Source organism: Erythrolamprus reginae, chromosome 10, assembly GCF_031021105.1.
Source record: "Erythrolamprus reginae isolate rEryReg1 chromosome 10, rEryReg1.hap1, whole genome shotgun sequence".
Lineage (NCBI taxonomy): Eukaryota > Metazoa > Chordata > Lepidosauria > Squamata > Dipsadidae > Erythrolamprus > Erythrolamprus reginae.
In genome coordinates this window covers 41,734,220-41,762,186 of record NC_091959.1, presented here as the reverse complement: position 1 = coordinate 41,762,186, position 27,967 = coordinate 41,734,220, and the positions used below count along the sequence as shown (strand labels likewise).

Sequence of the window (27,967 nt, the reverse complement as noted above, 5' to 3'; positions counted from 1 at the left end):
GGTGATCAAGTGACCAGCAAAGGGAAGACAAGGTGGAGATGGAACTGCCAAATCATGCCAAACACTTGCTCCTGCAGCTTAACCAGCAACGAGCCAAAGGTTTCCTTTGCGATGTGATCATCGTTGTCGAAAATGCCCTCTTCCGCGCCCACAAGAACATCCTGGCAGCCAGTAGCATGTATTTCAAGTCCCTCATCTTGCACGACAACCTGATCAACTTAGATACTGACATGGTCAACCCTACCGTGTTCCGGCAAATCTTGGACTTTATTTATACTGGTAAGCTCTTAATGACCGACCAGCCTGGTGAACAGAACTTCAATGCTCTCCTCACCGCAGCAAGCTACCTCCAACTTCCTGACCTGGCGGCCCTTTGCCGGAAGAAGCTCAAACGTAGCGGGAGGTCCTTCGCTGGCCGGGCTGGTGGAGCCTCCAGCGTCGGGCGGCCGCCTCGGAGTCAGAGACTTGCCACCGCGTCAGTCATTACTCGTTATTCAGGGTCAACCGAAGGGATGAAGGGCTCCCAGCCGAAGGAGATGCCAAAGGCGAAGGTCTCGGATGACGAGGTCTTCATGAACAGTTCCAACCAAGAGAATTCTCATGCCTTGAGTAGAGGCCTGGGAGAGGGGAGTAACAGCACCAACGGGAGCTGTGTGGATCAGGAACTTGGGCTGGACCTGTCTAAAAAAAGCCCCTCCCTGCCCACTGTAGCCCCCCAAGATGACGCCCCACACAGCGAGAGTCAGCGTGGCTCCCCCCGGCCCGCCTCAGCCCCCACTGCCAACAGTGCCTCATCGTTCGAAGAGTCCACCTCTGGAGCGCCTCCCGCCCTCATAGACAACTGCGAGCCCATGGAGATGGACCTCACCGAAGACCGCCAGTCTCTCCCCGAAGGCAACCAGCGAAAGAGCCTACGCCATTCCTCGCGCAAGAAAGAGTGGATCAAGAAGGATTGCACCTTCGACCGGAAGGAGGGCGGGGGCAAAGGCTGCGAGGAGGGCGAGGGGTTGCCCAACGGCATCCTGATGGGCCCCTTGTGCAAGTCCGCCGAGCGCAGCCTAGGCCTGAGCCCCTACGGCTCGGAGCTGCCGTTGCACGCCTGCAAAGAAGACGTCGAGAACGGCAAGGAGAACAGCGAGGACAGTGGTCAGAGCGAAAGCGAGAACGGCGGGCACAGCAGCGCCAACTACGTCTACCGGCAGGAAGGCTATGAACCCGTGGCCTTTGGGGACAACTTGTATGTCTGTATCCCTTGCGGGAAAGGTTTCCCCAGCTCGGAGCAGCTCAACGCCCACGTGGAGAAACACACGGAAGAAGAGCTGTACATCAAGGAGGAAGGGACGTTCGAGGATAAAGAAGAAGAGGCCGAGGATTTGTCGAACCCCAGCCAGCCCTACGCCTCGGAATCGCGGCCGTTCAAGTGCTCGGTTTGCGAGAAGAGCTACAAAGATCCCGCCACCCTCCGGCAGCACGAGAAGACTCACTGGCTGACGCGGCCCTTCCCTTGCAACATCTGCGGCAAGATGTTCACCCAGCGGGGCACCATGACTCGGCACATGCGCAGCCATTTGGGACTCAAGCCCTTTGCCTGTGAGGAGTGCGGGATGCGCTTCACTCGGCAGTACCGGCTGACCGAGCACATGCGCGTCCACTCAGGGGAAAAACCCTACGAATGTCAACTGTGCGGCGGGAAATTTACCCAGCAACGAAACCTCATCAGCCACTTGAGAATGCATACCTCTCCTACATGAAGCCAAAGTCTCTCTCCAAGGAGCTCTGAGCCCCTCCGAACCCACCCACCCACCCACCATAACTCTCCCTTAGACTTTGCTGCTTTAAAACAGACTAGACAAACAAGGGAAATTTGTCTCCCCCCCCTCCTCAGTCATGGAAGGCGTGAACCAAACAGAGCTTTATTTCCTTTCTTTCTCTCTCTCTTTCGTTCTCCTCCCACCCCGTCTTCTCCCCTTCCCCGCTTTCAAGGAAAGCCCCTAGCCCCAATAGTTACTTCCAAACTCCTCTTTGCGGTCAGCTTTTCTCTCAGGGCCTGTAGGGGGCGGGACTCAAAAGCGAAGCGAGGAACGCCGTTGGAGGCGACGCGGAACCTCCGGGGACCTCCGCTGTAGGAAAAAAGGAGGGGCGGTCTAGGACAGGCGTCTCCAACCTTGGGCAACCATAACCTTCCAGCGTGTGCTGGCTGAGGAATTCTGGGAGTTGGGAAGCCTACACCCAAGTGGGAAAGTTGTCAAGGCTGGAGACCCTTGGTCTAGGAAGTCCTTCCTGGTTTGAAATGGGAAAGAGCGGGCGTTGAGGGTAAGAGGGTCTTCATTCATGGAAGAAAGGGACCAACTGCCCCTCCCTCGGTTTTACCTTCTCAGCACTTTGCAATTGCAACGGTAGAAAGTCCACCCCAGTATTATTATTATTATTGTTGTTGTTTTCTCTCTTCTGACCAACTCCTAAGAAACGCCCTTGATTGGCCAATGGATGGACTTCTTGTTTTATTTTTTGCTCCTTTCATACTTTGGGGTGGGTGGGTTAGTTTTTGCAACGGCCCTGTTTTTCAATGGATGCTTGGCTCTCAGAGCTACCATGGGAGATGACCTTGGCCAAGGGAGACCAGCCCGTTCTTTCTTCGTTCTTCCCTCGAGGAAGGCGGGCAGGGTCTCTTTCGTATCTCCTGAAGGCCACAAAGGACGTTTCCATTGGCCAAAGAAGAGAGGGGGTCCCATTGCTTCTCTCTCCCCCCCACCCAAATTCTACATGGTGCTTTCCACTACCTAAGGAGGTTTTCTTCCAACCTTCTCCATCAGGTTCTAAGGGAAGAGCTGGTCCGCCTTAACCATCACACCCTACTTCTTCTGGTCCAACTTTTCCTTCTCGACTTCTTTTGATCTCTCCAGCCTTATCCATGACTGAATGGGGGGTTGGGGGTGGGGGTGGGCTGAGTGACACCCTACTTTTCCCCTTCCCTCCAGACGAATTTCTTTAAAACGAGCAGGGGTCATATCTGTGTTAATTTCCTTCCCTCTTTCCTTAGTTTTCGTATGGATATTTTTATTTTTATTTTTCTTGCTTAGAGGTACTTGTTCTAATTAAGAGGAAAACGACGTGTCTGTCGTTCAATATTGATGTAAGTTTTTCGGAACTGGAAAAAAAAAAGTTTGCGGGACTTTGGGTAGGGAATGGAAGTAGGCTGGAAAATAGCTACAAGTTCCTTTAGGTACCTTTTTTTTACATTTTTATTTTTATTTGGGGTGTGCGTGTGTGTCTCGTCCATCTGTCTGCGGGCGTGCAACGGGGTGTGAGTGTGTGTATTTGTGTGTGTGTGCACTTAGCTTTTTTCCTCCTTCACTAAAGAGCTGGGTCAGGATGGCAAAGGGCCCGCTTCCTTTTCTACCTCTTGAAAAATTCAGAAGAACAATAAGACGGTTTAGCGGAAATAAATTAGGTGTGGTGTTTTCTCCCGATCCTCCCGCCTCCCCGTTCCCCCCAATACTTCTTCCCAAGTTTGTAAGTTAGTTGTACAAAGTAGGAATTTAAACTAAGGTTAAGGGATTATATTTTTTATTTTTTGCCACCTCATTCTTCCGTCAGAAAGTCAGAAACGCAAAAAAAAAAAAAAAAAAAAAAGCATGGCCAAAGACAATTAAGTAAGTAGACTCTTTAAAAGCTGGAGGTCCAGAGAAGATAACGTGGTGCCACCAAAATCTTTGGGGTTTCTGTCCACAAAATGAAAAAAAAAAGAGGTTTTGGGTAGCCTTGTTTATTGAACCTGGATGCCGTAGTGCTTAAAATGGCCCATTTCTCCGTTGCTGGTCCCTTCGATGGGCTCCGGTCAACGGGCGTAGCCAGTGGTCCTCCTTACCGTAATCCAGCGCACAATAAGAATGTGGAGAACCCAACCAAAGTCTTTCGTTTCCTTCCAAAATATTTTTGGGGGTAGTGGTAGGGATGTCAACCTGGGGGATGCGTTCATTCCACTTTCATGCTCAAAAAAGGGATGTTCGGCGGGTCCACGCGTTGAGGTTTGGGGCCACCAGGAAAAATAAACAGCCGTACACTTGCCTTCTCGAAAGACCTCACCGCCAACAGCTGCTATAGGCGTAGGAGATGAGGGCCCTCAACTTTGTTGGCAAAGACCAGTTATGGGAAGTGATGGCTGAGCCCCAACCTCGTACGGGTGGTCTCAACACCCCCCTGACTCGCTCTTGAGTCTGAACAGAGTAAGGTTTACATTTCCGGTCCCTCTGCTTTAACTTTCTTGCTTGAAACCATTGTTCTGTTTATGATTGTTTATGATGATGATGGTTAATGGTTAATATTATAAATAATGATGATGGTAGGGGTCACCAAAGCGCCCTATGTTTTCTTTTTCTTTAAAAAAAAACAAAACAAAAAGGATAAAAAAAACCTTTTTTGTCTTTAAGTTTAGACCAAAAAAAGAAAGAAAGAAAGAAAGAAAGAAAGGCGGTTCACATAAAAGAGAGAAGTTTGCATTTTTTCCGTTCTCACCACTCGCATTATATGATTTCCTCCCTTTATTAGGATAGAGACAAACCCATATCCCCGTTTCACCCAATACGCCTTCAAACGACCAACCATGAGCCTTTGTGCAGGGAAAATTGGTCCTTCCCTTCTTAAACATCTTTACCTCACTTTTCATTTTTATTTTTGCAATTCCATGCATCTTCAAGTTTCGGCATGTTTGTGTAATGCCGCAGCTTGGTTTAATATTTTTTTTTTCTTCTTGTGGGTCATTCATTTTTGTCTTTAATTTTTTTGTGGAACATTAATGTGAAAGCTGTGTTTCCCTTCCCTGGGCAAACCCACAGCCATCTTTCCTGTGAAATCTCTCTTTTTGTTGTCGTTGTTCCATTTTTTCCAAAACGTATTCATCATTCCATGTATTTTTTGCAGGCAATGCAACACCACACCACTGACAATAGCAACAACAAAAACCACCTAGATCCCATCAATTATTTCCTTAAACTTTATTATGCACTGCAACTCACTTCATATTTCCCCCACATTGTTGAGGGTGGAGATAGCTGCTTCTCGATAGAGCTGTTTCCTCTAATGCTAAGGAGGGGTTTTTGGGTCACCAAAAGGGCTTCATGCCAGGACCCCAAAGGTTTAATGAGCTAAGAGGCCCCCACACAATGCACCAGGTGTGTGTAGAACTTCTCAATTCTGTGACTCGCATGGTGCAGCTGCCATCTTGACTTTTGAGAGGAACCTCAATAGATGCTTCACTTCTGGTGAAAGCAACCTCTCCTCAAGCCAGCATTTCTAAAAAGCTTTGATGGAGCTATCCTTTGACCTGATGCTCAGGGGCGCAGATGTACAGTTTTCAAGACTATAAATCCCCAGACTACATTCCCAGTTCCGTTCATCTCCAGATCTTTTCTGAGATGCCTTCAAAAGTCATGCGTTGGGCTAGCAAACTCTCCTGGTCTAAAGTTGAGAGTTGAGGATGATAATTTTGTTCCTACCTCACCATCCTTTCAGAAAAAAAAAGGTCACAATCACCCACCCCAAACTTTGTTTCAGAATCATGGACATTTCTGATCCATGACTTTCTTTCTGGCATGGTTCCTCTTCCAGATAGTATTGATTGACCATTTTAGGGCAACTGATCTGAAGAACTTTAGAAGGTATCGGGATAAGATAGACCTTTGAGTCAACCCTGGCAAAGTATTAATAATTAAGCCAGAGTTTTGGAGGTCCCAACCGTCGATGGGAGCGAGTCGTCAACTTCCAGGTGCTACTTAACTTCTACATCGCCATCCAGAAAAAGGTCCACTCAGTTAATCCAAAGAGGAGCCCTGCAATGTGGAACAATACCTCTTATTTTGCTAGAATGTTAAGTTTAGATTCAAGACATTAGAGATGTCGAGGCTGGGTGGAGATACTTCAAGTTGGGTCTTCGTTGTTCTTTCCGATTGAAGTTTGGGAATCTTGAAGTTTGAGGACCCACAGTCCTTGGGTCTCTCCCTCTTCCTCTTCTTCTTCTTCCTCCCCCTCCCCACTTTCTTTCATCCCCCTCTCAGCACTTAAACAAGGTGACAAAAAGTCTGTGTACAGCACGAGTATTGTACAATTTAAAAAAAAAAAAAAGGAATACCCCCGCCCCCCGTTTCTTCTCATCGTTTCATCCCTTTCGGACAAAATTAGCCGTGTAGAAGTGTTCCATAGATACGATGTTGATGTCCTTCCCGTTCTCCTTCCTTTCCCTCTCTTCCTCCCAAGACAGTGACAATAATAATAATGATGATGATGAAAAAAAAATCAAATAATTCTCAAAACTTCAGGGACTGTTCAAGACTTGCTTAAAGGGGTCTCGACACTCAACTGCATTTATACGACATAGTATTGTATCAAGCATTTTCTGTATTTTAATGGGGAAAAAAGCAAAACACTAGTTTCATATTTAAGATTTTAAGAATTCTAGGGTCGGGTGGGGAGGGAAATACTCTTGGTTCCAGGTTTGATTTCTCCTTTCTCTTTGTTCCCTTTTTCTGGTGTTGTTATATTTTATTTTAATTTGCTACTTCTTTTTTTTTGAGATACAGAAAAGAGCCTCTTGAGGTTGTTGTTGTTTTTTTTCTTTTAAGAAAAAAAAAATTAGAAATCAAGGAAGCCCCACAGCTTAAACTCTATGCTTTAATCGGTTTCAATCACGAGATTTTTATTTTTATTTTTAATTCCCGGAGTGGATTAAAGGAAACATAACATAGGAAAAGTTGTATTGAAAGATAGCTCATACCCAAATTCACACACACACACACACACACTCCTCCTATTTTTAAACCAAAGCACATTTTGAATGACTATAAAACCTCACTTGGCTCGGGAAAAAAAATTTAATATATTTATCTCATTGTTTACATAAACTTTTTACAGTTACAGACCTCAACAGATCTAGGGGCCAGTCAAAATTAATGATTGTTTTTTTTTCCATTGGTTTAGGGGACAAAAGAGTTGCGGGTAAAAGGGTGTGTAGGATATTCTGTTTTGTAAAGGAATTTTTTTTCAAAAAAATACCCACAAAACCACCCAGCCTCAACAGTTCAATTAGAACTAGTATGTTACTCCGGGATTTTTGACGTGGTTTTAGGAGTAGGAAGATGAGCCATTAAGGATCCTTCAGAAGAACTTTGTGAACTTTGTGTTCCAACAGCTTTGCCCGGTGACTAGTAGAATTGGTAGTTAGTTCCTTGCATTGGTTGCTGTTCTTGGAAAATGTAGCACTGCAAATAAGGGTGAGAACGGACTTTCGTTTGTTCAAAATAAGCCAATGATCACCAAAAGCGGTGGCAACTTTTCCCTAGCAAATTGCACATGGAGTTGGACCACTATCTTTGGAGAGAGAGACCATGGAATGTTATTTTCTCCAGGCGTTCCTCTACAAAATTGTCCACACACGTGGTAGAGGATGCTAACAGGAAATCTCTTGTTGCAGAAGAAACCAGTGTTGGGTGTGAGTCAGGTGTATTGGGGTGCTTGTCACCTGTTGACAATTGTCCCAAAAGTATGTGTTTAACCCAGTTTTAACTCCCACTAAAAAGGCTCAGAAGCTTGTTGGAAGACCTTAGAATGGTCCAATCCAAGGATAGATAAAGTTGGCTCTTCTATGACATGTGGACTCCAACTCCCAGAATTCCTGAGCTTAGCATGAATTCTGGGAGTTGAAGTCCACAAGTCGTAGAAGAGCCAACTTTGGCTACCCCTGGTCCAATCAATAGACTTTGATCTTGGGCACGAGTCTCAAGAAGTGGCATTCAGGTTTCTTCTCCAATGCTGAAATGTCCTCCAGCGATGTTCCGCAGGGATGACTTTGCTAGATAAGTGAAGATAAGTGAAGCGAGGAAGTCTCAGACCCAGGTGACCTGCGATCATCCAGTTGTTGCCATGTTGCAGCTACTAACGTTTGGCAACCTCTGGAAGATCTGGAGATGTTTCTTATCTCCTCCGGATATAGGTGTCATCTCTAGCTTCAGGATTAGAGCTCCTCTCTAATTTCAGGATTAGATTTCTCTAGTTTCAGGATTAGATTTCTCTAGTTTCAGGATTAGATCTCTCTAGTTTCAGGATTAGATTTCTCTAACTTCAGGATTAGATCTCTAGGTTCAGGATTAGATCTCTCCAACTTCAGGATTAGATCTCTCTAGCTTCAGGATTAGATCTCTAACTTCGGGATTAGATCTCCTCTCTAGCTTCAGGATTAGATCTCCTCTCTAGCTTCAGGATTAGATTTCTCTAGTTTCAGGATTCCAACTTCAGGATTAGATCTCTAGCTTCAGGATTAGATCTCTCTAACTTCAGGATTAGATCTCTCCAACTTCAGGATTAGATCTCTCTAGCTTCAGGATTAGATCTCTCCAGCTTCAGGATTAGATCTCTCCAATTTCAGGATTAGATCTCTAGCTTCAGGATTAGATCTCTCTAACTTCAGGATTAGATCTCTAGCTTCAGGATTAGATCTCTCCAACTTCAGGATTAGATCTCTCCATCTTCAGGATTAGATCTCTCTAGCTTCAGGATTAGATCTCTCTAACTTCAGGATTAGATCTCTCTAACTTCAGGATTAGATCTCTCCAACTTCAGGATTAGATCTCTCTAGCTTCAGGATTAGATCTCTCCAACTTCAGGATTAGATCTCTAGCTTCAGGATTAGATCTCTCTAACTTCAGGATTAGATCTCTAGCTTCAGGATTAGATCTCTAGCTTCAGGATTAGATCTCTCCAACTTCAGGATTAGATCTCTCTAGCTTCAGGATTAGATCTCTAGCTTCAGGATTAGATCTCTAACTTCAGGATTAGATCTCTCCAACTTCAGGATTAGATCTCTCTAACTTCAGGATTAGATCTCTCTAGCTTCAGGATTAGATCTCTCCAACTTCAGGATTAGATCTCTCTAGCTTCAGGATTAGATCTCTCCAACTTCAGGATTAGATCTCTAGCTTCAGGATTAGATCTCTCTAACTTCAGGATTAGATCTCTAGCTTCAGGATTAGATCTCTCCAACTTCAGGATTAGATCTCTCCATCTTCAGGATTAGATCTCTCTAGCTTCAGCATTAAATCTCTCTAACTTCAGGATTAGATCTCTCTAGCTTCAGGATTAGATCTCTCCAACTTCAGGATTAGATCTCTCTAGCTTCAGGATTAGATCTCTCCAACTTCAGGATTAGATCTCTAGCTTCAGGATTAGATCTCTCTAACTTCAGGATTAGATCTCTAGCTTCAGGATTAGATCTCTCCAACTTCAGGATTAGATCTCTCTAGCTTCAGGATTAGATCTCTCTAACTTCAGGATTAGATCTCCTCTAGCTTCAGGATTAAATCTCTCCAACTTCAGGATTAGATCTCCTCTCGAGCTTCAGGATTAGATCTCCTTTCGAGCTTCAGGATTAAATCTCCTCTCGAGCTTCAGGATTGGTGGTTCTGGCCAAAAACCATGTTTTTAAATTGGATGATGGTGGATTTTTTCGGGAGGGGGTTGCTGGCCAATTTGAGGCTCTTCCCAAATGAGGAGATCCACGTTATTACTCTGGTTTTCAAACTGGCACACACTTCCTGGAGAGGGAAAGTATGTTCACGGCACTTTCTAGGACATAATAAACAAATCTTTCTGTACATCGTGTCTGATCTAAGAACCGTGAGATACTTTTTCCTTACGAGTAGTAGCTCTCCCGTCATTTTTCGTGTCTATCTTTCCTGCTCCAGTGAGTCGGCCAGAATTGTGATCTAGATTGAAGGCAATTTACCCTGGATTTTCCAGAAAAGCACCTTCAATATTATATTTTCTGTAAAGGGGGGAAAAATAATCCTCCTCTTAATATTTCCACTTTTTTTCCCCTTTTAGTTAAAAGAAAAATCACACGTTATCCGTTCTTCATTGAGTGGTGGGGGTTTTTTCCACCCTTTAAAAGCAAATGCAAACACATTAAAAAAATAAATAATAGTCTGAAATATTTAGGATGCAAAGAAAGTAGGGAAGAGGCTGATGGAAAACAAAAGTTATTAATTTTGCCTGGTCTTGAATATCTTTAACTAACAAAGATGGTGCAAACACTATTTGACAGTGTTGTTTCGTTTTCATTTTCGTTTTTTTGTTTTCTTTTTTTTTGTATCAATATTGTACGTGCTTTATTGAATGTATTTATTTCTCAAGATTCTGTATGCACAGTTTTTGCAAGGAGAAAAATAATAATAATTAATAAATAAACCTCAGCATTTGCAAAAAAAAAAGAGAGAGAAAAGACAAACGATGCATTCAGCAGGGTCTTCGCTACAGGATTTCAACAACAAAAAAAAGTTTAAGAGAAGTTTAAAAACTTTTAAAAAAATAGAAACAAAAAAAACAAAACTCAGAGACATTCTCGGCATAGCCATAAACCATAACCTGTGAAGACAATACAAACCGTGGATTTTTGTAGCTCTTCTATTTTTTGTTCTTCCCATAAAAGATAAAATTGTTGGGGGGGGTTTTCGCTTGTATTTAAGATGTTTCCAGTTATAGCAACAGTCACTCTTAATACAATTTCCTTCCTTGTTATTGTTTGTTTGTTTTTTTAAAAAATTTCCTCTCATTTTTGTTTGTATGCCTGAGGGTGTGTTACTTGCATGAGTAAACCAATGTGTAAAGCGCTTTCATTTCTTTAATTTTTTTGAACGGTGCAGGTCAATTCTAGGTTATAACAGTATTTTTCAACAACCACAAAAACATATTCTGCCATGTCACTTCTGTTCGAAATATTTAAAAGGTGAAATAAAAAGGAACTTCAGCTCCTTAAGAGGAAACATTTGGGGGTCATTTGGTACAGAAAGCAAAAACAGAGAGAGATAGAGAGAAGAACCGGTTGTTGTTGTCATTATTAATGTTATTTTTCCATGACACAGGCCTAGAGCAGTGTTTCCCAACCTTGGCAACTTGAAGATATTTGGACTTCAACTCCCAGAATTCCCCAGCCAGCATTCACTGGCTGGGGAATTCTGGGAGTTGAAGTCCAAATATCTTCAAGTTGCCAAGGTTGGGAAACACTGGCCTAGAGAACAAGTTTGGAGAAGGAAGGGAGCCTTGCGCCAATTCTAGGAATAAAGTAATATCGAGAATCTTTCCAGAGCTTGGCAAATAAAACCCCTCCCTGATGCCTAACGGAGAATATTTCTGCTCTCCTCTTCGGTCATACTGTTGACCTTTCTGATGTTTACAATGCAAGCAATAATAAGCAGTTTTTGATTTTAATTTGATTTGTCTTTTGTTTTAAAGGGGGCTTGTAAGAGTTTTGGGCAGGGGAGGCCAAAAAAACTTTACGCCCCCGGCTTGCAAGAGCCAAGAATCGGTGGCTACTCAGCTGCCATTGGTATCTTTCCACATGTTCAACCATTAATGGGTCCCAAGCTGCAGATTGACCAAGCACCCAGAAGCTCCGAGTCCATGGGTAATACTTGGATGTAAATTTGGGGAAGCCTTGGGAGAATTCTGGAAATTGTCCTCGCAGTCTGAACCAGAAAGTCCCAAGAAATTGGAAGCTAATAAAATATTTCTCTTTCCAAGACCTCTCATCTTGCATTGCTTGGAGTTGAGGTGAACCAATGATGGTTTGAGGATAGCCTTCAAAGTCGGTCTGTCTAGCATAGAGACATCCGGATAGGTTTGGGAACAAACCAGTGAAACTCAACTATGGAAGACTAAACCCAGATCACAAGAAATATTCTCACATTGTAAACATTATTTGTAGATATTACGGTTATATTTTGGGGTGTCTTTGACCGAAGTCGGTTGATATGAGAGTCCTAGTAAGATCCAGTTTTAAGAGAGAAGGGAAGAGCATGAGATATTTTTGTTAATTTTAGGGTCTTCGAAGAAGTCAACGGCAACTCACTTCTTGTCTTAAGTGTCCTTTATTTCCCGCCACCAGGAATGAAGCTTGGATGAAATGTTAACTAAAACTGGACCATTTTAGAGGACATGGATTACAGTTATGAACTAGATGGATACTTGAGATATGCAATAATGGGATGCAACTTTTCCCATTCTCTGGAAACAAATTGGGAGCAAGACACATATAGATTATACACGCACAGAGAGCAAAGCAAAAAAACCGAATTTATCCTTGTCTCTTCTTGCTCCGCTCTGCGCAGAGGTCTGAACGCCGATGATTCGGCGAAGGAAAAAAACCACTCCATTGAATGAAGTGTCCGTTAGCGCAGTGTTTCCCAACCTTGGCAACTTGAAGATATCTGGACTTCAACTCCCAGAATTCCCCAGACAGCATTCGCTGGCTGGGGAATTCTGGGAGTTGAAGTCCGAATATCTTCAAGTTGCCAAGGTTGGGAAACGCGTTAGCGGTCTGTCCTTAAGTTTACAGGTGACCACATTCAACATTATTAGAACCTTTTATTTGCAGACAGAAACGCACACACCATAAAGAGGAAGAACAGCAGAAATTCTCTTCCATTTTTCATTTCTTAGGGCCAGTTTTCACCTGTGCACAATATTAATTCAATTTTTTTTAAGGAAATCCTTTTTTAAAAATAGGCTGCTTTATCTCATTTCCCCCCACATCTGGAAAATGGCCAAGCCAATTTCCTTCTGGGAAGACAAGGGGCTCCCAAGATGAGATTGGTGCACAATCATAAATTTCAGTGCTTTGGGGCAATATTCATGTGTTTCGGGGTTGGGTGGGGAAAATCTCTTTTTTTTTCTATCTCATTTATATCTCTCAAAGTATATTGGAAGGAAGAAAACCCTCCTTTTTGCAAATTGTTCCACTTTATACTCGCATTCCTCATTCCAATTTCTTATCCCTCGCCGACACAATGTTGAACATGTGACACTGATGCATTGGCAGCTGGAGTTTATTCCCACCGGGAACAGATCAAATGGATCCAACAATTTTTGTTTATTTTCTTATTTTCCTTTTTTTGTTCTTGTTGAGTTGAGTCCTACTGGGCAAACTGTTCTTAGGTTTTGTTTTTACCAACCAATTCTGTCTATGGCATGGATGTTGCTTTTTGAAACTCGTAGAATTGATGGCGAGTCAATTTCACTTGCGGTGAGTCAATTTCACCAATTGGAAATTGGAAAAGAAAAAAATTGCCAGTGTTGAGTGTGGAAGTTTGCTTAATTCTCAACATCAACTGGAGAAAGGGCCATCTATTGTTCTCCTGCCTCCTTGAGCCTTAATTTTTTCTCTCTCTCTTGCTCCCTTGCTTTCTGACCGTGAATCCCCAAATGTTTTTTGCAAACGCAACTGACGTTCCTTATCCTATCAAACTCTTCTTCTTTCCTTCAAAAGCTTGAATTCAGGTTAAAAGTTGCAGCCCACTGTGACTGCAACTCGCGTGTCATATTGGGGGAAAATAATTAATAATAATAAAAATAAAAATGCAGAAATTATAATATGATCTCAGCATTCAGTAATTTGCAGTCTTAATGTACAGTGATGAAAAACTTGTTATTTTATGAACTTTTCATTAAAAGGTTGATTGAAAAGTTGTACTTTTGGGCTGGTGTTTCTGGTTTTGATCTTTCTTAATGCACAGGTGAGTAAGTTTTAAGATTCCTACTTGCACCTCCGTTTTAGAAAAAGAAAATTTCAGTATTTTATGATTTCTCTATTGAATTTACGTATATTGCTGCCTATTGGCCCGTGGTGACTCAAGGAGGCTTACAGAATAAAATAACCACATTTAAAACAATAAAAACTAACCCATAAATCAAATAAATTAATATAGTACAATATAACAAAATCATCTCCCACCCCACGCCCTGTCGACAGAGGATAACACAAGCCATTTAATGGGCTACACATCCTTTTCTGGGTTCCCCAGGTTTGCTGGCAGGACCAGGTTTTCAGTCCCTTCCGAAGAGTATTAGAATAGGGGCCATTCTAATCTTGGGTGGAATGATATTCTGGAGAGAAGGAGCCACCACGGAGAAGTTCCTTCTGGGTCCCATCAGGTGTATCACTCGGGGATGGGACCGGTTCTGTGGACATGTCTTAAACTTGAAGTTTAACAAACCTCTCGTAAAAACACTCTTATTCTGTTTGAAATCTGTGTGTCTGAGTTTTCATTTGGGGCTAATTACCAGCCGTCTGACCCTTGCAAGACAGAACAACGACTTACTGTACTTCTGTCGACTGCCGATTCTCCATATTCCCAAAGTTTCTTTCTCTGCAGTGAGAAATCCAATGATGACAAGCTGCTTGTAATGTACATCACTTACAGACGCCATTTCAAAACACTGCTGCAGCTACGCTATCTATCTGAAAAAACGCAAAATTTACACACGCACTCCTGACAATTCAAATGATGTACAGTGATACCTCGTCTTCCGAACCCCTCGTCATACGAACCTTTCAAGATACGAACCCGGCGTTTAAGATTTTTTTTTGCCTCTTCTTCCGAACTATTTTCACCTTACGAACCCAAGCTGCTGGCACTGGGATGCCCCACCTCCGGACTTCCATTGCCAGCCAAAGGCTCCCCTTGCTGGGAAACCCCACCTCCGGACTTCGTTGCCAGCGAAGCGTCCGTTTTTGCGCTGCTGGGATTCCCCTGAGGCTCCCCTCCGTGGGAAACCCCACCTCCGGACTTCCGTTGCCAGCGAAGCGCCCATTTTTGCGCTGCTGGGATTCCCCTGAGGCTCCCCTCCATGGGAAACCCCACCTCCGGACTTCCGTTGCCAGCGAAGCGCCCATTTTTGCGCTGCTGGGATTCCCCTGAGGCTCCCCTCCATGGGAAACCCCACCTCCGGACTTCCATTGCCAGCGAAGCACCCATTTTTGCACTGCTGGGATTCCCCTGAGGCTCCCCTCCATGGGAAACCCCACCTCCAGACTTCCGTGTTTTTGCGATGCTGCAATTTTGCTGAGGCTCCCCTTGCTGGGAAACCCCACCTCCGGATTTCCATTACCAGCGAAGTGCCCATTTTTGCGCTGCTGGGATTCCCCTGAGGCTCCCCTCCATAGGAAACCCCACCTCCGGACTTCCGTTGCCAGCAAAGCGCCCGTTTTTGTGTTGCTGGGATTCCCCTGAGGCTCCCCTCCATGGGAAACCCCACCTCCAGACTTCCGTGTTTTTGCGATGCTGCAATTTTGCTGATGCTCCCCTCGCTGGGAAACCCCACCTCCGGATTTCCATTACCAGCGAAGCGCCCATTTTTGCGGTGCTGGGATTCCCCTGCAGCATCGCAAAAACATGGAAGTCCAGAGGTGGGGTTTCCCATGGAGGGAATCCCAGCAGAGCAAAAACGGGCGCTTCGGCTGGCAACATAAGTCCAGAGACGGGGATTTTGCGTAAGGCAAAAGGGGTGAGTTTTGGGCTTGCACACATTAATCGCTTTTGCATTGATTCCTATGGGAAACATTGTTTCGTCTTACAAACTTTTCACCTTACGAACCTCGTCCCGGAACCAACTAAGTTCGTAAGACAAGGTATCACTGTATATCTAAAGTTTTGCATTCGTACCATTACTGTAGGCTGAGAAAAAAAAAATTGGTGCCTTATTTTCTGGGCGACCCTCATAGTTTTGCAAGGGCTTCCTTTAAATTCCTCAACTCTTCATTATTTCCCCCCCTCCATCACCACTTCCGGAGATATTCTCCAGGGTGGCTATATTTTAAAAGGTCTGACGCTTGGAACTCTGCGTATTGGTTGGCTTTCCTGACAAGCTGCAAGGTCAGCAGGCCTGCTTAGAGAAAAATCCACTTGGTCTGTGTCCTTGGAAATGCATTTGCCCAACAAGGTTTTTTTTTTTTTTTAAATGAAGGACGGCGATGGAACAGAGTGGTTTGATACCTTTCCTTTTGTCCCTGGAGAATAGAATAGAGCAGAATTCTTTACCGGCCCAGTGTGATTGGACACACAAGGAATTTGTCTTTGGTGCAGATGCTCTCAGCGTACATAAAATAAAAGATATACATTTGTCAAGAATCATGAGGTACAACTCATGCCGATCAATTTCCGGTCACAATTCAAAGTCTTGGTTATGACCTTTAAAGCCCTTCATGGCACTGGACCAGAATATCTCCGAGACCACCTTCTGCCGCATGAATCCCAGCGACCGATTAGGTCCCACAGAGTGGGCCTTCTCCGGGTCCCGTCAATTAAACAATGTCGGTTGGCGGGCCCCAGGGGAAGAGCCTTCTCTGTGGCGGCCCCGGCCCTCTGGAACCAACTCCCCCCGGAGATTAGAACTGCCCCTACTCTCCTTGCCTTCCGTAAGCTCCTTAAGACTCACTTTTGTCGTCAGGCATGGGGGAACTGAGACATCTCCCCCGGGCATATACAATTTATGAATGGTATGTCTGGATGTATGTTTGTTTAGAAAATGGGGTTTTTAAAATATTTTTAAACAGTAATTTAGATTTGTTGTAAATTGTTTTTCACTTTGTTGTGAGCCGCCCCGAGTCTGCGGAGAGGGGCGGCATACAAATCTAAATAATAAATAAATAAATAAATAAACTCTTATTTAATGATTGTTATAGGGTCAAATAAGCTATTTATTTATTTATTTATTAGATTTGTATGCCGCCCCTCTCCGTAGACTTGGGGCGGCTCACAACAGCAATCGAACAATTCGTAACAAATCTAATAATTTAAAAACATTTTTTAAACCCCATTATTAATCAGACATATATACAAACATACCATACATAAATTGTATAGGCCCAGGGGGGATATCTCAATTCCCCCATGCCTGGCAGCAAAGGTGGGTTTTAAGGAGTTTACGGAAGGCAAGGAGGGTGGGGGCAGTTCTAATCTCCGGGGGGAGCTGGTTCCAGAGAGTCGGGGCCGCCACAGAGAAGACTCTTCCCCTGGGACCTGCCAAACGACATTGTTTAGTCGATGGGACCCGGAGAAGGCCAACTCTGTGAGACCTAATCGGTCGCTGGGATTTGTGCGGCAGAAGGCGGTCCAGGAGATATTCTGGTCCGATGCCATGAAGGGCTTTATAGGTCATAACCAACACTTTGAATTGTGACCGGATATTGATCGGCAACCAATGCAGACTGCGGAGTGTTGGTGTGACATGGGTATACCTGGGGAAGCCCATGATTACTCTCGCAGCTGCATTCTGCATGATCTGAAGTTTCCGAACACTTTTCAAAGGTAGCCCCAAAGGTAGAGAGCATTACAGTAGTCGAATCTCGAGGTGATGAGGGCATGAGTGACTTAAGAAGTTAAGGATGCAGAAACTTGGATATACTGCTTTGGGGGTTAGCGACGCTTAAAGACCAGCTGATTCCTGTAGCTTTTTGAAATACAAATAGGAGAACAGAGTTAGAAGGGATCTTAAAGGTCTTCTAGTCCAAACCCACCTAGGCTACACCACTTCAGACAAATGGTTATCCAACCTCTTCTTTAAAACTGCCAGTGTTGGAGCATTCACAACTTCTGGAGGCAAGCCGTTCCACTGGTTAATATTTCTAACTAATACTGTAAATTAATATTTCTAACTAATATTGTAAATTAATATTTCTAACTAATATTGAAAATTAATACTTCTAACTAATATTGAAAATTAATATTTCTAACTAATAACTGATATTAATAGAAATCAATATTTCTAATATTTCTAAATATAGTACGAAGAACAGTTGCAGGACCTGGGCATGGCTAGTTTAATGAAAAGAAGGACCAGGGGAGACATGATAGCCATGTTCCAATATCTCAGGGGTTGCAACAATAAAATACAACAACAATAAAAACAGTTAAAATCTAATAATAAAAATTCAACAAATACAATAAAACAGTAATGACATTAAAAAAAAAAACATACGTACTTACAATCAGCCTAATTCCAGGACGGCTGGAAAAGTCAGGTCTTAACGACTTTCCAGAAGATTGATAGGGTGGAGATAGTGCAGATCTCTGGGGGGCAGTTGGTTCCACAGGGTCGGAGCCGCCACAGAGAAGGCTCTGCCCTGAGGTCCCGCCAAACGACATTGTTTGGCTGACGGGACCTGGAGAAAGCCGACTCTGTGGAAACTAAACAAGGAGAAAAGTAACTTAAAACTAAGGAGAAATTTCCTGGCAGTTAGAACAATTGATCAGTGGAACGGCTTTCCTCCAGAAGCTGTGAATGCTCCATCACTGGAAGTTTTTAAGATGATATTGGATAAACATTTCTCTTAAACAGTGTAGGTTTTCCTGCCTAAGCAGGGGGTTGGACTAGAACAGTGTTTTTAACCAGTGTGCCGTGGCACACTAGTGTGCCGTGAGACATGGTCAGGTGTGCCGCGAATCTCAGAGAGAGAAAGAAAACAAGAGAGAGAGAGAGAGAGAGAAAGAGCAAGAGGAAGAGAAAGCAAGCAAGAGAGAGAGAAAGAAAACAAGAAAGAAAGAGAGAGAGAATGAAAGAGCAAGAGGGAGAGACAGCAAGCAAGCAAGAGAGAAAGAAAACAGAGAAAGAAAACAAGAGAGAAAGAAAACAAGAGAGAGAGAAAGCAAGAGAGAAAAAGAAAGAGAACGAGAAAGAAAGAGAGAGAGAAAGAGAGAGAGAAAGAGAACGAGAGAAAGAAAGCAAGAGAGAGAAAGAGAACAAGAGAGAAAGAAAGCAAGAGAGAGAGAGAGAAAGAGAGAGAGAGAGAAAGAGGGAGGGAAGGTGGGAGAGAGAAAGACAGAGGGAGGGAGGGAGAAAGCAAAAAAGAGGAAAGAAGGAAGAGAGAAAGAAAGAGGAATGTAGAGAGAGAGAGAGAGAAAACAGGAAGGGAGAGAAAGAGGGAGGGAGAGAGAAATAGAGCGAAAGGGAGGAAGAGAGAGAGAGGTTTTTGTCCAAACCTTTTTTACCGCCCCCCCCCAATGTGCCCCATGGTTTTGTAAATGTAAAAAATGTGCCGCGGCTCAAAAAAGGCTGAAAATCACTGGACTAGAAGACCTCCAAGGTCCCTTCCAACTCTGTTGTTAATATTAATATTATTATAAATAAGGGCTGGACTATTTTCATTTTAAAGTGTGCCATTTTCCGAAACCTGCAATAGATATTTTTTTGGGGGGGAGGGGGGGGACAAACAAACCCGACGCCTCCATCCCTCATGCAGAGCGACCTGCTCTCTTCATAAGTAATTCTCTTCTTTGCCACTCTCCCATTTCATTTTCACCATGTCAGCATTTTTTGCAAAGTGGTGATTGGCACCAAACCTAGGATCTTGGTTATTTTTTTTCCCCAATATATTTTTATTAATTTTCTTAAAATAGACAAAACTGACAAACATACATTTAACATAAAAATGGGGTTGTATCTACCCCGCTTATTCTAGAAGTAAAATTTCAATACAGAAAAAGAATACATTTAAAAAATACTTAAATTCAACTTATTACTTTAAATGAAAAGAAGAAATTTGTTTTACCTTATATAATAAATTTTCATACATAAACTAAATCTAACATAACTCTTAAATCATAACAATGCTAATTCTAACGTAAATCTTAAATCATATCACTGCTAATATAATTTTCTTGTTTATTTATTCATTATTTTAATATTTCTTCTTATTTATCCATGTATACACTTTATTCCATATCTCATAATATTCTGTTTCTTCTTGGTCTTTTAACCGTCTTGTCATCATATCCATTGATCTTGGTTATTTTTAAAGTGCAAACATTTTTCATGCTTCTAACTTCTAGCTTAGATGGTTGCTGGCTTTGAAAATAAGGCCCATTCAAACCTGCCTCTTTCCCCCTGACACCTTTTAAACACCGGTTTCTTTAAATGAAGGTTTGGTTGATGGGCACCCCCACTTCTCTTGGCTGGTTGCCTTCCCTGCTTTCTCTCCACTTGTTTTTCGCCTCCAAATATTAGATAAATCTTTCCCAAGGTCCCTGCAAAAGGCCGGCAGTGCTGGTATTATTTTTTTTCATTGAAGCTTCTCACAGCTGTTTCTCACGCAGCCTTATTCTCATATGCATAGGAATCAATGTAACAGCAAATAGTGCATGCGATTGGGGAAACCACAGGGAGGGTGGAGGCCTGTTTCCTTCTAGGAGATTCCTAGAGAGGCCCCACGGAGGCTTCTCCCTGCCTTTTCCAGCCCTGTTTCCTTCCAGGAGATTCCTAGAGAGGCCCCACAGAGGCTTCTCCCTGCCTCTTCCAGCCTTGTTTCCTTCCAGGAGATTCCTAGACAGGCCCTACAGAGGCTTCTCCCTGCTTTTTCCGGCCCTGTTTCCTCCCAGGAGATTCCTAGAGAGGCCCCACAGAGGCTTCTCTCTGCCTTTTCTGGCCCTGGTTCCTTCCAGGAGATTCCTACAGAGGCCCCACGGAGGCTTCTCCCTGCCTTTTCCGGCTTTGTTTCCTCCCAGGAGATTCCTACAAAGGCCCCACAGAGGCTTTTCTCTGCCTTTTCAAGCCCTGTTTCCTCCCAGGAGACTCCTAGAGAGGCCCCACAGAGGCTTCTCCCTGCCTTTTCCGGCCCTGTTTCCTCCCAGGAGATTCCTACAGAGGCCCCACAGAGGCTTCTCCCCACCTTTTCCAGCCCTGTTTCCTTTCAGGAGATTCCTAGAGAGGCCCCACAGAGGCTTCTCCCTTCCTTTTCCAGACCTGATTCCTTCCAGGAGATTCCTAGAAAGGCCCCACAGAGGCTTCTCCCTGCCTTTTTCAGCCCTGTTTCCTTCCCAGGAGATTCCTACAGAGGCCCCACAGAGGCTTCTCCCTGTCTTTTCTGGCCCTGTTTCCTCCCAGGAGATTCCTGGAAAGGCCCCACAGAGGCTTCTTCCTGCCTTTTTCAGCCCTGTTTCCTTCCCAGGAGATTCCTAGAGAGGCCCCACAGAGGCTTCTCCCTGCCTTTTCCGGCCCTGTTTCCTCCCAGGAGATTCCTAGAGAAGCCCCACAGAGGCTTCTCGCTGCCTTTCTGGCCATGTTTCCTCCCAGGAGATTCCTAGAAAGGCCCCACAGAGGCTTCTCCTTGCCTTTTCCAGTCCTGTTTCCTCCAAGGAGATTCCTAGAGAGGCCCCACCAAGGCTTCTCCCTGTCTTTTCCGGCCCTGTTTCCTCCCAGGAGATTCCTAGAGAGGACCCACGGAGGCTTCTCCCTGCCTTTTCCAGTTACAGTTTCGGAAGCTCGGGTTTGTAAGTGGAAAATGGTTCTTGAGAAGAGGCAAAAAAATTATTGAACACCCGGTTCTTATCTAGAAAAGTTTGCAAGTAGAGGCGTTCTTAGGCAGAGGTATCATGTACTGTATATAAACATCGTTATAACTTTGTATACCACCAATACGTACTTGACAAAACAAACAAATGAAGGAAATAAATGTTTTCCTGACTTCTCAGAAGCCGCTATGAGATCATGTTTTGGCTCTCGGTGTTTCTCTGCCTTAAGTTCCTTGGAACGGCTGTCTTTGGGGATTAGGGCTACGGATGGGAGCTTATCGGCGGCTCTCGAGTGGAAAGTCCTGGCAAAGTAAAGAAGGAAGAATGAAACATGGCTCAGATGCAGCTTGGAGCGAAGTCTGAGATAGATAGTCTTGGAACGGAGCGAAACGAGATGTGTCCTGCTGGGTTGAGCTTGTGATAGATTAATCGGAGCTTCCATGGCCAACCAGATGTTCCTGGAGCTCACAGACAATCCAGAAGGGCAGTAGACAACAATCATTTGACCAGAATATTATAAGGTCTCCTGCCTTGAATGGACTACATGATGAATCGCTTCCAGCCAGTGAAGAGCTGCAAAAAAATTTACTACCATACTGTGGGCGTGGCAATTTTGTGGGTGTGGTTTGCTAGCCATGTGACCAGGTGGGAGTGGCTTGATGATCATGTGACCCTGGGGTGGCTTAAAGGTCATGTGACTGACTTAAAGGTGGCCCTTGATTTTCACGGGTTCTCTCGATTTTCACGGGTTCAAACTTCACGAAAAGTCTATACCATGGTTTTTCAAAAATATTAATTAAAAAATACTTCATGGGTTTTTTCCCTATAACACGGTTTTTCTCACCCGATGACATCATATGTCATCGCTAAACTTTCATCTGCCTTTAATAATTTTTTTAAAAATAAACTTTAATAAATAAACATGGTGAGTAATAATCTGAATGGTTGCTAAGGGAATGGGAAATTGCAATTTAGGGGTTTAAAGTGTTAAGGGAAATAGTGTATTTACTTCCGCATCTCTACTTCGCAGAAATTTGACTTTCGCGGGCGGTCTTGGAACGCATCCCCCACGAAAAGCAAAGTAACACTGTACTTTTTAAATATTAGATTTGTTTATTATGTACTCTTTTATTATTGTTGTGAGCCACCCCGAGTCTATGGAGAGGGACGGCATACAAATCTAATAAATTAATAAATGAATGAATGAATGAATAAAATAATAATAATAATATTAATAATAATAATAATACCTGGCCATCCCAAATCCTGAAGCCATTCTCGCGGTAAACCCGTTGTCAGGTTAAAATGGCAGAGCTGTGCAATGCGTTGTAGTCTTAACAACGAAGCACAAACGCAGCCAGCGCAGCTTTTGTCTGTGAGTCTTGAACCCTGTGAAATTTTGGCAAGAAAAACAACTATTGTAAAGTACTCCTTTTTTTAAAAAAAAAAAATTTCCTGGAGGGAAATCTAAATGATTAAAAACAGATCCCCCTGGTTTTCGCTTTGTCAAAAATGCGTTAGACGTTGGCCGAAGTCTGGAGAATATCATGGCTTGTGTTTTATACTGTCTGGCTTGGCTTAGTAACCAGATTCAGCTGATTGAGGTTTATTTAATAACCGCTTCGTTCCACCGGTGGGAGTTGCATTGGGAGGACGAGCGGAGGATTTTAAGAGTTTGCAAAATGGTTCCAACTTTGCAGGTTTTGGGGGTGGTTTTTTTTTAACCTGGTTCAGGTAACCTGGCTCAAACCTAGATAGTTTAATGGGCAAATGCAACATGACGGAGTGTGCGCAGAAGCAAAAATATTGGTGAACATCACCAAAATTGAGAAGAGAAGAGTTGAAAGATCTCCAAGGTCCTGTTATTCTATTCTATTGACCTTCGTAGGTCTTTCATCATTTCACGGGAAGAGCCTTCTCTGTGGCGGCCCCGGCCCCCTGGAATCAACTCCCCCCACAGATTAGAACGGCCCCCACCCTCCTTGTCTTTCGCAAGTTACTTAAGACCCACCTATATGGCCAGGCATGGGGGAACTAAGACATCTCCCCCAGGCTTATTATATTTCACATTTGGTGTGTATGTGCTGTATGGTTTTTAATTGTTGGGGTTTTTATATATTTTATTATTAGATTTGTCCCATTGTTATACTGTTTTTTATTACTGTTGTGAGCAGCCCCGAGTCTTCGGAGAGGGGCGGCATACAAATCTAATAAATAATAAATAATAATAAAATAATTTGTTCTATTCTATTCTATTCTACTCTACTCTACTCCATTCCATTCCATATTTTCTGTTCTATTCCATATATTCTATTCTATTCTATTTATTCCATTCCATTCCATATTTTCTATTCTATTCTATTCTATTCCATATATTCTATTCTATTTATTCCATTCCATATTTTCTATTCTATTCCATTCCATTCCATCCCATCCCATTCCATTCCATTGGGTGGCAAATTCACTTAGGGTTAGGTCTCCATGAATTCAGAGAACAAAATGGTGCTTGTCAATGGATTCATTACTCATCGATACTCTTAGGAGGGTGCTGACTTTTTGAGTCTGCCCTGTCTGTGTTTCCTGATAAAACACACGGGAAAATCCCTTTGGGAGGCCAATCCATTTACGGTTAGAGTTGGAGAATCGGAGAATAAAATTGAAGAATAAAATAAACCTTGCCAATTGACTGGCAATCCATGAGTGCTTAGAAGGAAGGGCTTAGAATTTTCAAGACTGCCTTATATACGTCCTTCTCTCCATCATCTGTTTCTCTGTCTGTCTGTCTGTCTGTCTGTCTCTCTCTATCTGACTCTCTAACATTTGTAAAGAAGAGAAAAGAAAGAGGGAGGGAAGAAGTGGAAGGAGGAAGGATTGCCAATCTTTCTCTCTCTCTCTTGCTTTCTCTCTCTTTCTCTCTTTCTCTCTTCCTTTCTTTCTCTCTCTTTCTCTCTTGCTTTCTCTCTCTTTCTCTCTTGCTTTCTTTCTCTCTCTTTCTCTCTTGCTTTCTTTCTCTTTCTCTCTCTTGCTTTCTTTCTCTCTCTTTCTCTTTCTTTCTTTCTCTCTCTTTCTCTTTATTTCTCTCTCTCTCTTTCTTTCTTTCTTTCTTTCTCTCTCTTTCTTTCTCTCTTTCTTTCTCTCTCTCTCTTGCTTTCTCTCTCTCTCTCTAACAGTTGTAAAGAAGAGGAAAGAAGGAGAGAGGGAAAGAAATGGAAGGAGGAAGGGCTTCCAATCTCTCTCTCCCCCCCCCTTTACAGCTGTTTTCCATCTTGGCGTAGGAAGTATGTTTAGAAAAAGAAGAATGGGGGACAAAAATCCCCTTCCCATTGTGTTCCTCCTGAGATTTATTTTATGGAGGGCGGGAATCCCATTCAGATCACCAATGTTTCAGGCTGGGCTGGGGGATGAAATTTGGGCCAAGAACGGGCACAGCCAAGGGGCTGTCACTCTGGAATATCTTTGCATTTTGTAGGGAGGCAATGCCCAACCTCGGTTTATCCTGGCAGAAGCCAAGATGAGCCTTGGGCAGACTCTGCAGTGGAGGTTTTGCAAGCCCCCACTTTTCCCCCCTCCTCCTCTCAAGCCCCCCCCTTCTCGAGCCCCCAACCCATATTCCGATGCTTAAGGGGGAAATACTTTGCAAATTTTTTCCTCCCTGCTGCTTCTCCTCGAAACCAGCCGCATCCCGCCGCAAGGCAAAAGCAGAGGTGTGTTTTTCTAATCCCCCCTTTTCCAGGCTCGGTTCCCCGTCGTCCCCCCATCGCCCCCCCGAATCACCCTCAAAACCAATGTGGGAAGAAAAGGCAGGAAGACAGCTGAAATAATATTGGACCCTGGCCGTTTCTTCCTGGACTATTATTTGGCTGAGGTCTTCTATAAGGGATTGTTTTGCAAGCGAAAGCTCCTCTTCTATAACAATAATAATAATAATAATAATAATAATAATAATAATAATGATAATGATAATAATAATAATAATAACAACAACAACAACAATGATAATAATGATGATGATAATGATGATAATAACAACAACAATAATAATAATAATAATAATAATAATAATAATAATAATAATAATAATAATAATAATAATTGGCAGTGGTACTTGGCAGGCTGGGCGCAGTGCCAAAGGATCTCAGTGGACATTTGAAAACCATCGGAATTGACAAAATCTCCATCTGTCAATTGCAAAAGGCCGCTTTACTGGGATCGGCGCACATAATTTGCCGCGACATCACGCAGTCCTAGGTGCTCGGGAAGCGCCCAACTGGGGATGAAATCCGAAATCCAGCATAGTGATCTCATTTGCTGTGTTTTATTGACATAATAATAATAATAATAATAATAATAATAATAATAATAATAGGAAGAGGAAAAGGAAGAGAAAGAGGAGGGGGAGGGGGAGGAAGAAGGAGGAGGAGGAGGAGGATGAGAAGTAGAAGAAGAAGAAGAAGAGAAGAGGCGGGGTGGCGCAGCAGGTAGAGTGCTGTACTGCAAGCCACTGAACCTGGCTGTAGATCTGTAAGTCAGCGGTTCAAATCTCATCACCGGCTCAAAATTGACTAAGCCTTCCATCCTTCCCAGGTGGGTCAAAGGAGGACCTGGATTGTGGGGGCAATATCCTGGCTCTGTTTAAAAAGTGCTATTGCTAACATGTTGTAAGCCGCCCTGAGTCTAAGGAGAAGGGCGGCATAAAAATCGAATGAATGAGTGAATGAGTGAATGAATGAATGAATGAATGAATGAATGAATAATAGAAGGGAAGGGAAGAGAATTAGAAATGATAGAAATGAGGAATAGGAATTAGAATAGAATAAAAATGTTTATTGGCCAAGTGTAACTGGACACACAAGGAATTTGTCTCTGATGTTTATGCTCTCAGTGTACATAAAAGAAAAAGATAAATTTGTCAAGAATCATGATTGTAATAGGGTGCAAATAGGCAATCAGGAAACAATCAATATTAATAGAAATCTTAAGGATACAAGCAACAAGGTACAGTCATACAGTCAGTGAAGAAAGAGAGAGAGAGAAAAAAAGAGAGAGAGAGAGAGAAAGAGAGAGAAAGAAAGAGAGACAGAAAGAAAGCAAGAGAGAGAAAGAAACTTTTTACTACCCACACTGTGGGCTTGGCTTATGCATTTTCTTTCAACACCTTTCAGTGCGAATTGGGTGTTCTGGGGTGGGGCTCCATTTTCGCTACCCCACTATGTTTCTCGCCCTCCCCCGTCCAGGCATTACCCCACCCCTTCATACAATCCTAAGTGGGAGGAGATGGGTGATAGGAATGATGAGAAAAAACTAGTAGAAATAGTACTGCAGAGTTAGTAAATAGTTTGACAATGTTGCGGGAGTTATTTGTTTAGCAGAGTGATGGCGTTCGGGAAAAAACTGTTCTTGTGTCTAGTTGTCTTGGTGTGCAGTGCTCTGTAGCGACATTTTGGGGGTAGGAGTTGAAACAGTTTGTGTCCAGGATGGGAGGGGTCAGTAAATATTTTCACGGCCCTCTTTTTGACTCGTGCAATATACGGGTCCTCAATGAAAGGCAGGTTGGTAGCAATTGTTTTTTCAGCAGTTCTGATTCTCCTCTGAAGTCTGGGTCGGTCTTGTTGGGTTGCAGAACCAAACCAGGCAGTTATAGAGGTGTCGATGACAAACTCAATGATTCCTCTGTAGAACTGTAGAACTTTACTACAACACTGTGGGCGCGGCTTATTTTGTGGGTGTGGTTTGCTGGCCATGTGACCAGGTGGGAGTGGTTTGATGATCATGTGACCCGGGGGACTGTTTGAAGGTCATGTGACTGGCTTAAAGGTGGCCAACTTGACATCACTCACGTCAAGGGTTTGGATTAGGGTGCCTGGCCTCTCCTCACCTCAAAGAGATACAACTTCCCTCTCTATTTACCATTACTGAACATCCAAAATATACTCTTTAATTCTGTGTATAAATGCCATATGTGTACATACATATTACACACAGGAACACAAAGATATACATTAACTACTATATAAACTCTACATGTATGAAGACACATACACATACGCACAGCTCTTCTAAAATTATTTATTTATTTATTCATTCATTCATTCATTCATTCATTCATTCATTCATTCATTCATTCATTGGATTTATATGCCGCCCCTCTCCGAAAACTCGGGGTGGCTAACAGCAATCATAAACAGTATACAATAATAATCCAATACTAAAAGCGAATTAAAAGCCCCTTAATATACAAAACCAAACAGACATACAGACATACCATGCATAAAATTGTAAAGGCCTAGGGGGAAAGAATATCTCAGTTCCCCCATGCCTGGCGGCAGAGGTGGGTTTTAAGTAGCTTACGAAAGGCAACTTATACACATTCAACCTCATTTACTGCAATAGGAAAAACATACCTGACTTACACTGCTTACCTGACTAAACTTTTTCTACTGGTTCTACGTACCTGACCAAAATTTTTCTACCAGTTCTGCGTACCTGACCGTACCCGTAGGTGCCCATCACTGCCTCTATACCAGGGGGACTCCATCTTTGCCAATTTAGTTGGGGGAAAGATCAGAAGCAACATGAGAAAATATTATTTTACTGAAAGAGTAGTAGATGCTTGGAACAAACTTCCAGCAGATGTGGTTTGTCCATCCACAGGAACTGAATTTAAACATGCCTGGGATGAACATATATCCATCCTAAGATAAAATACAGGAAATAGTATAAGGGCAGACTAGATGGACCATGAGGTCTTTTTCTGCCATCAATCTTCTATGTTTCTAGAAGTAAAAAATAAAATAAAATAAAATAAATCCTTCTTTCTTGGCACTTCAACGCTTGCAGCCAAGGGAATTGAGAACATTTTC

At 43.2% G+C, this 27,967-nt stretch overlaps 1 protein-coding gene across 1 annotated transcript in view; it reads left to right on the top strand.

Annotated features, from left to right (window-relative positions):
* HIC2 (HIC ZBTB transcriptional repressor 2) overlaps window positions 1-13,278 on the top strand; it is a 121,662-nt gene extending 108,384 nt beyond the window's left edge. Inside the window, exon 3 of the mRNA XM_070762865.1 lies at window positions 2-13,278. Coding sequence (XP_070618966.1) covers window positions 39-1,751 — 1,713 coding nt within the window. The 5' untranslated portion in view covers window positions 2-38 and the 3' untranslated portion in view covers window positions 1,752-13,278. The remainder of the gene's footprint in view (window position 1) is intronic.
* The last annotated feature ends 14,689 nt before the right edge of the window (window positions 13,279-27,967 follow it).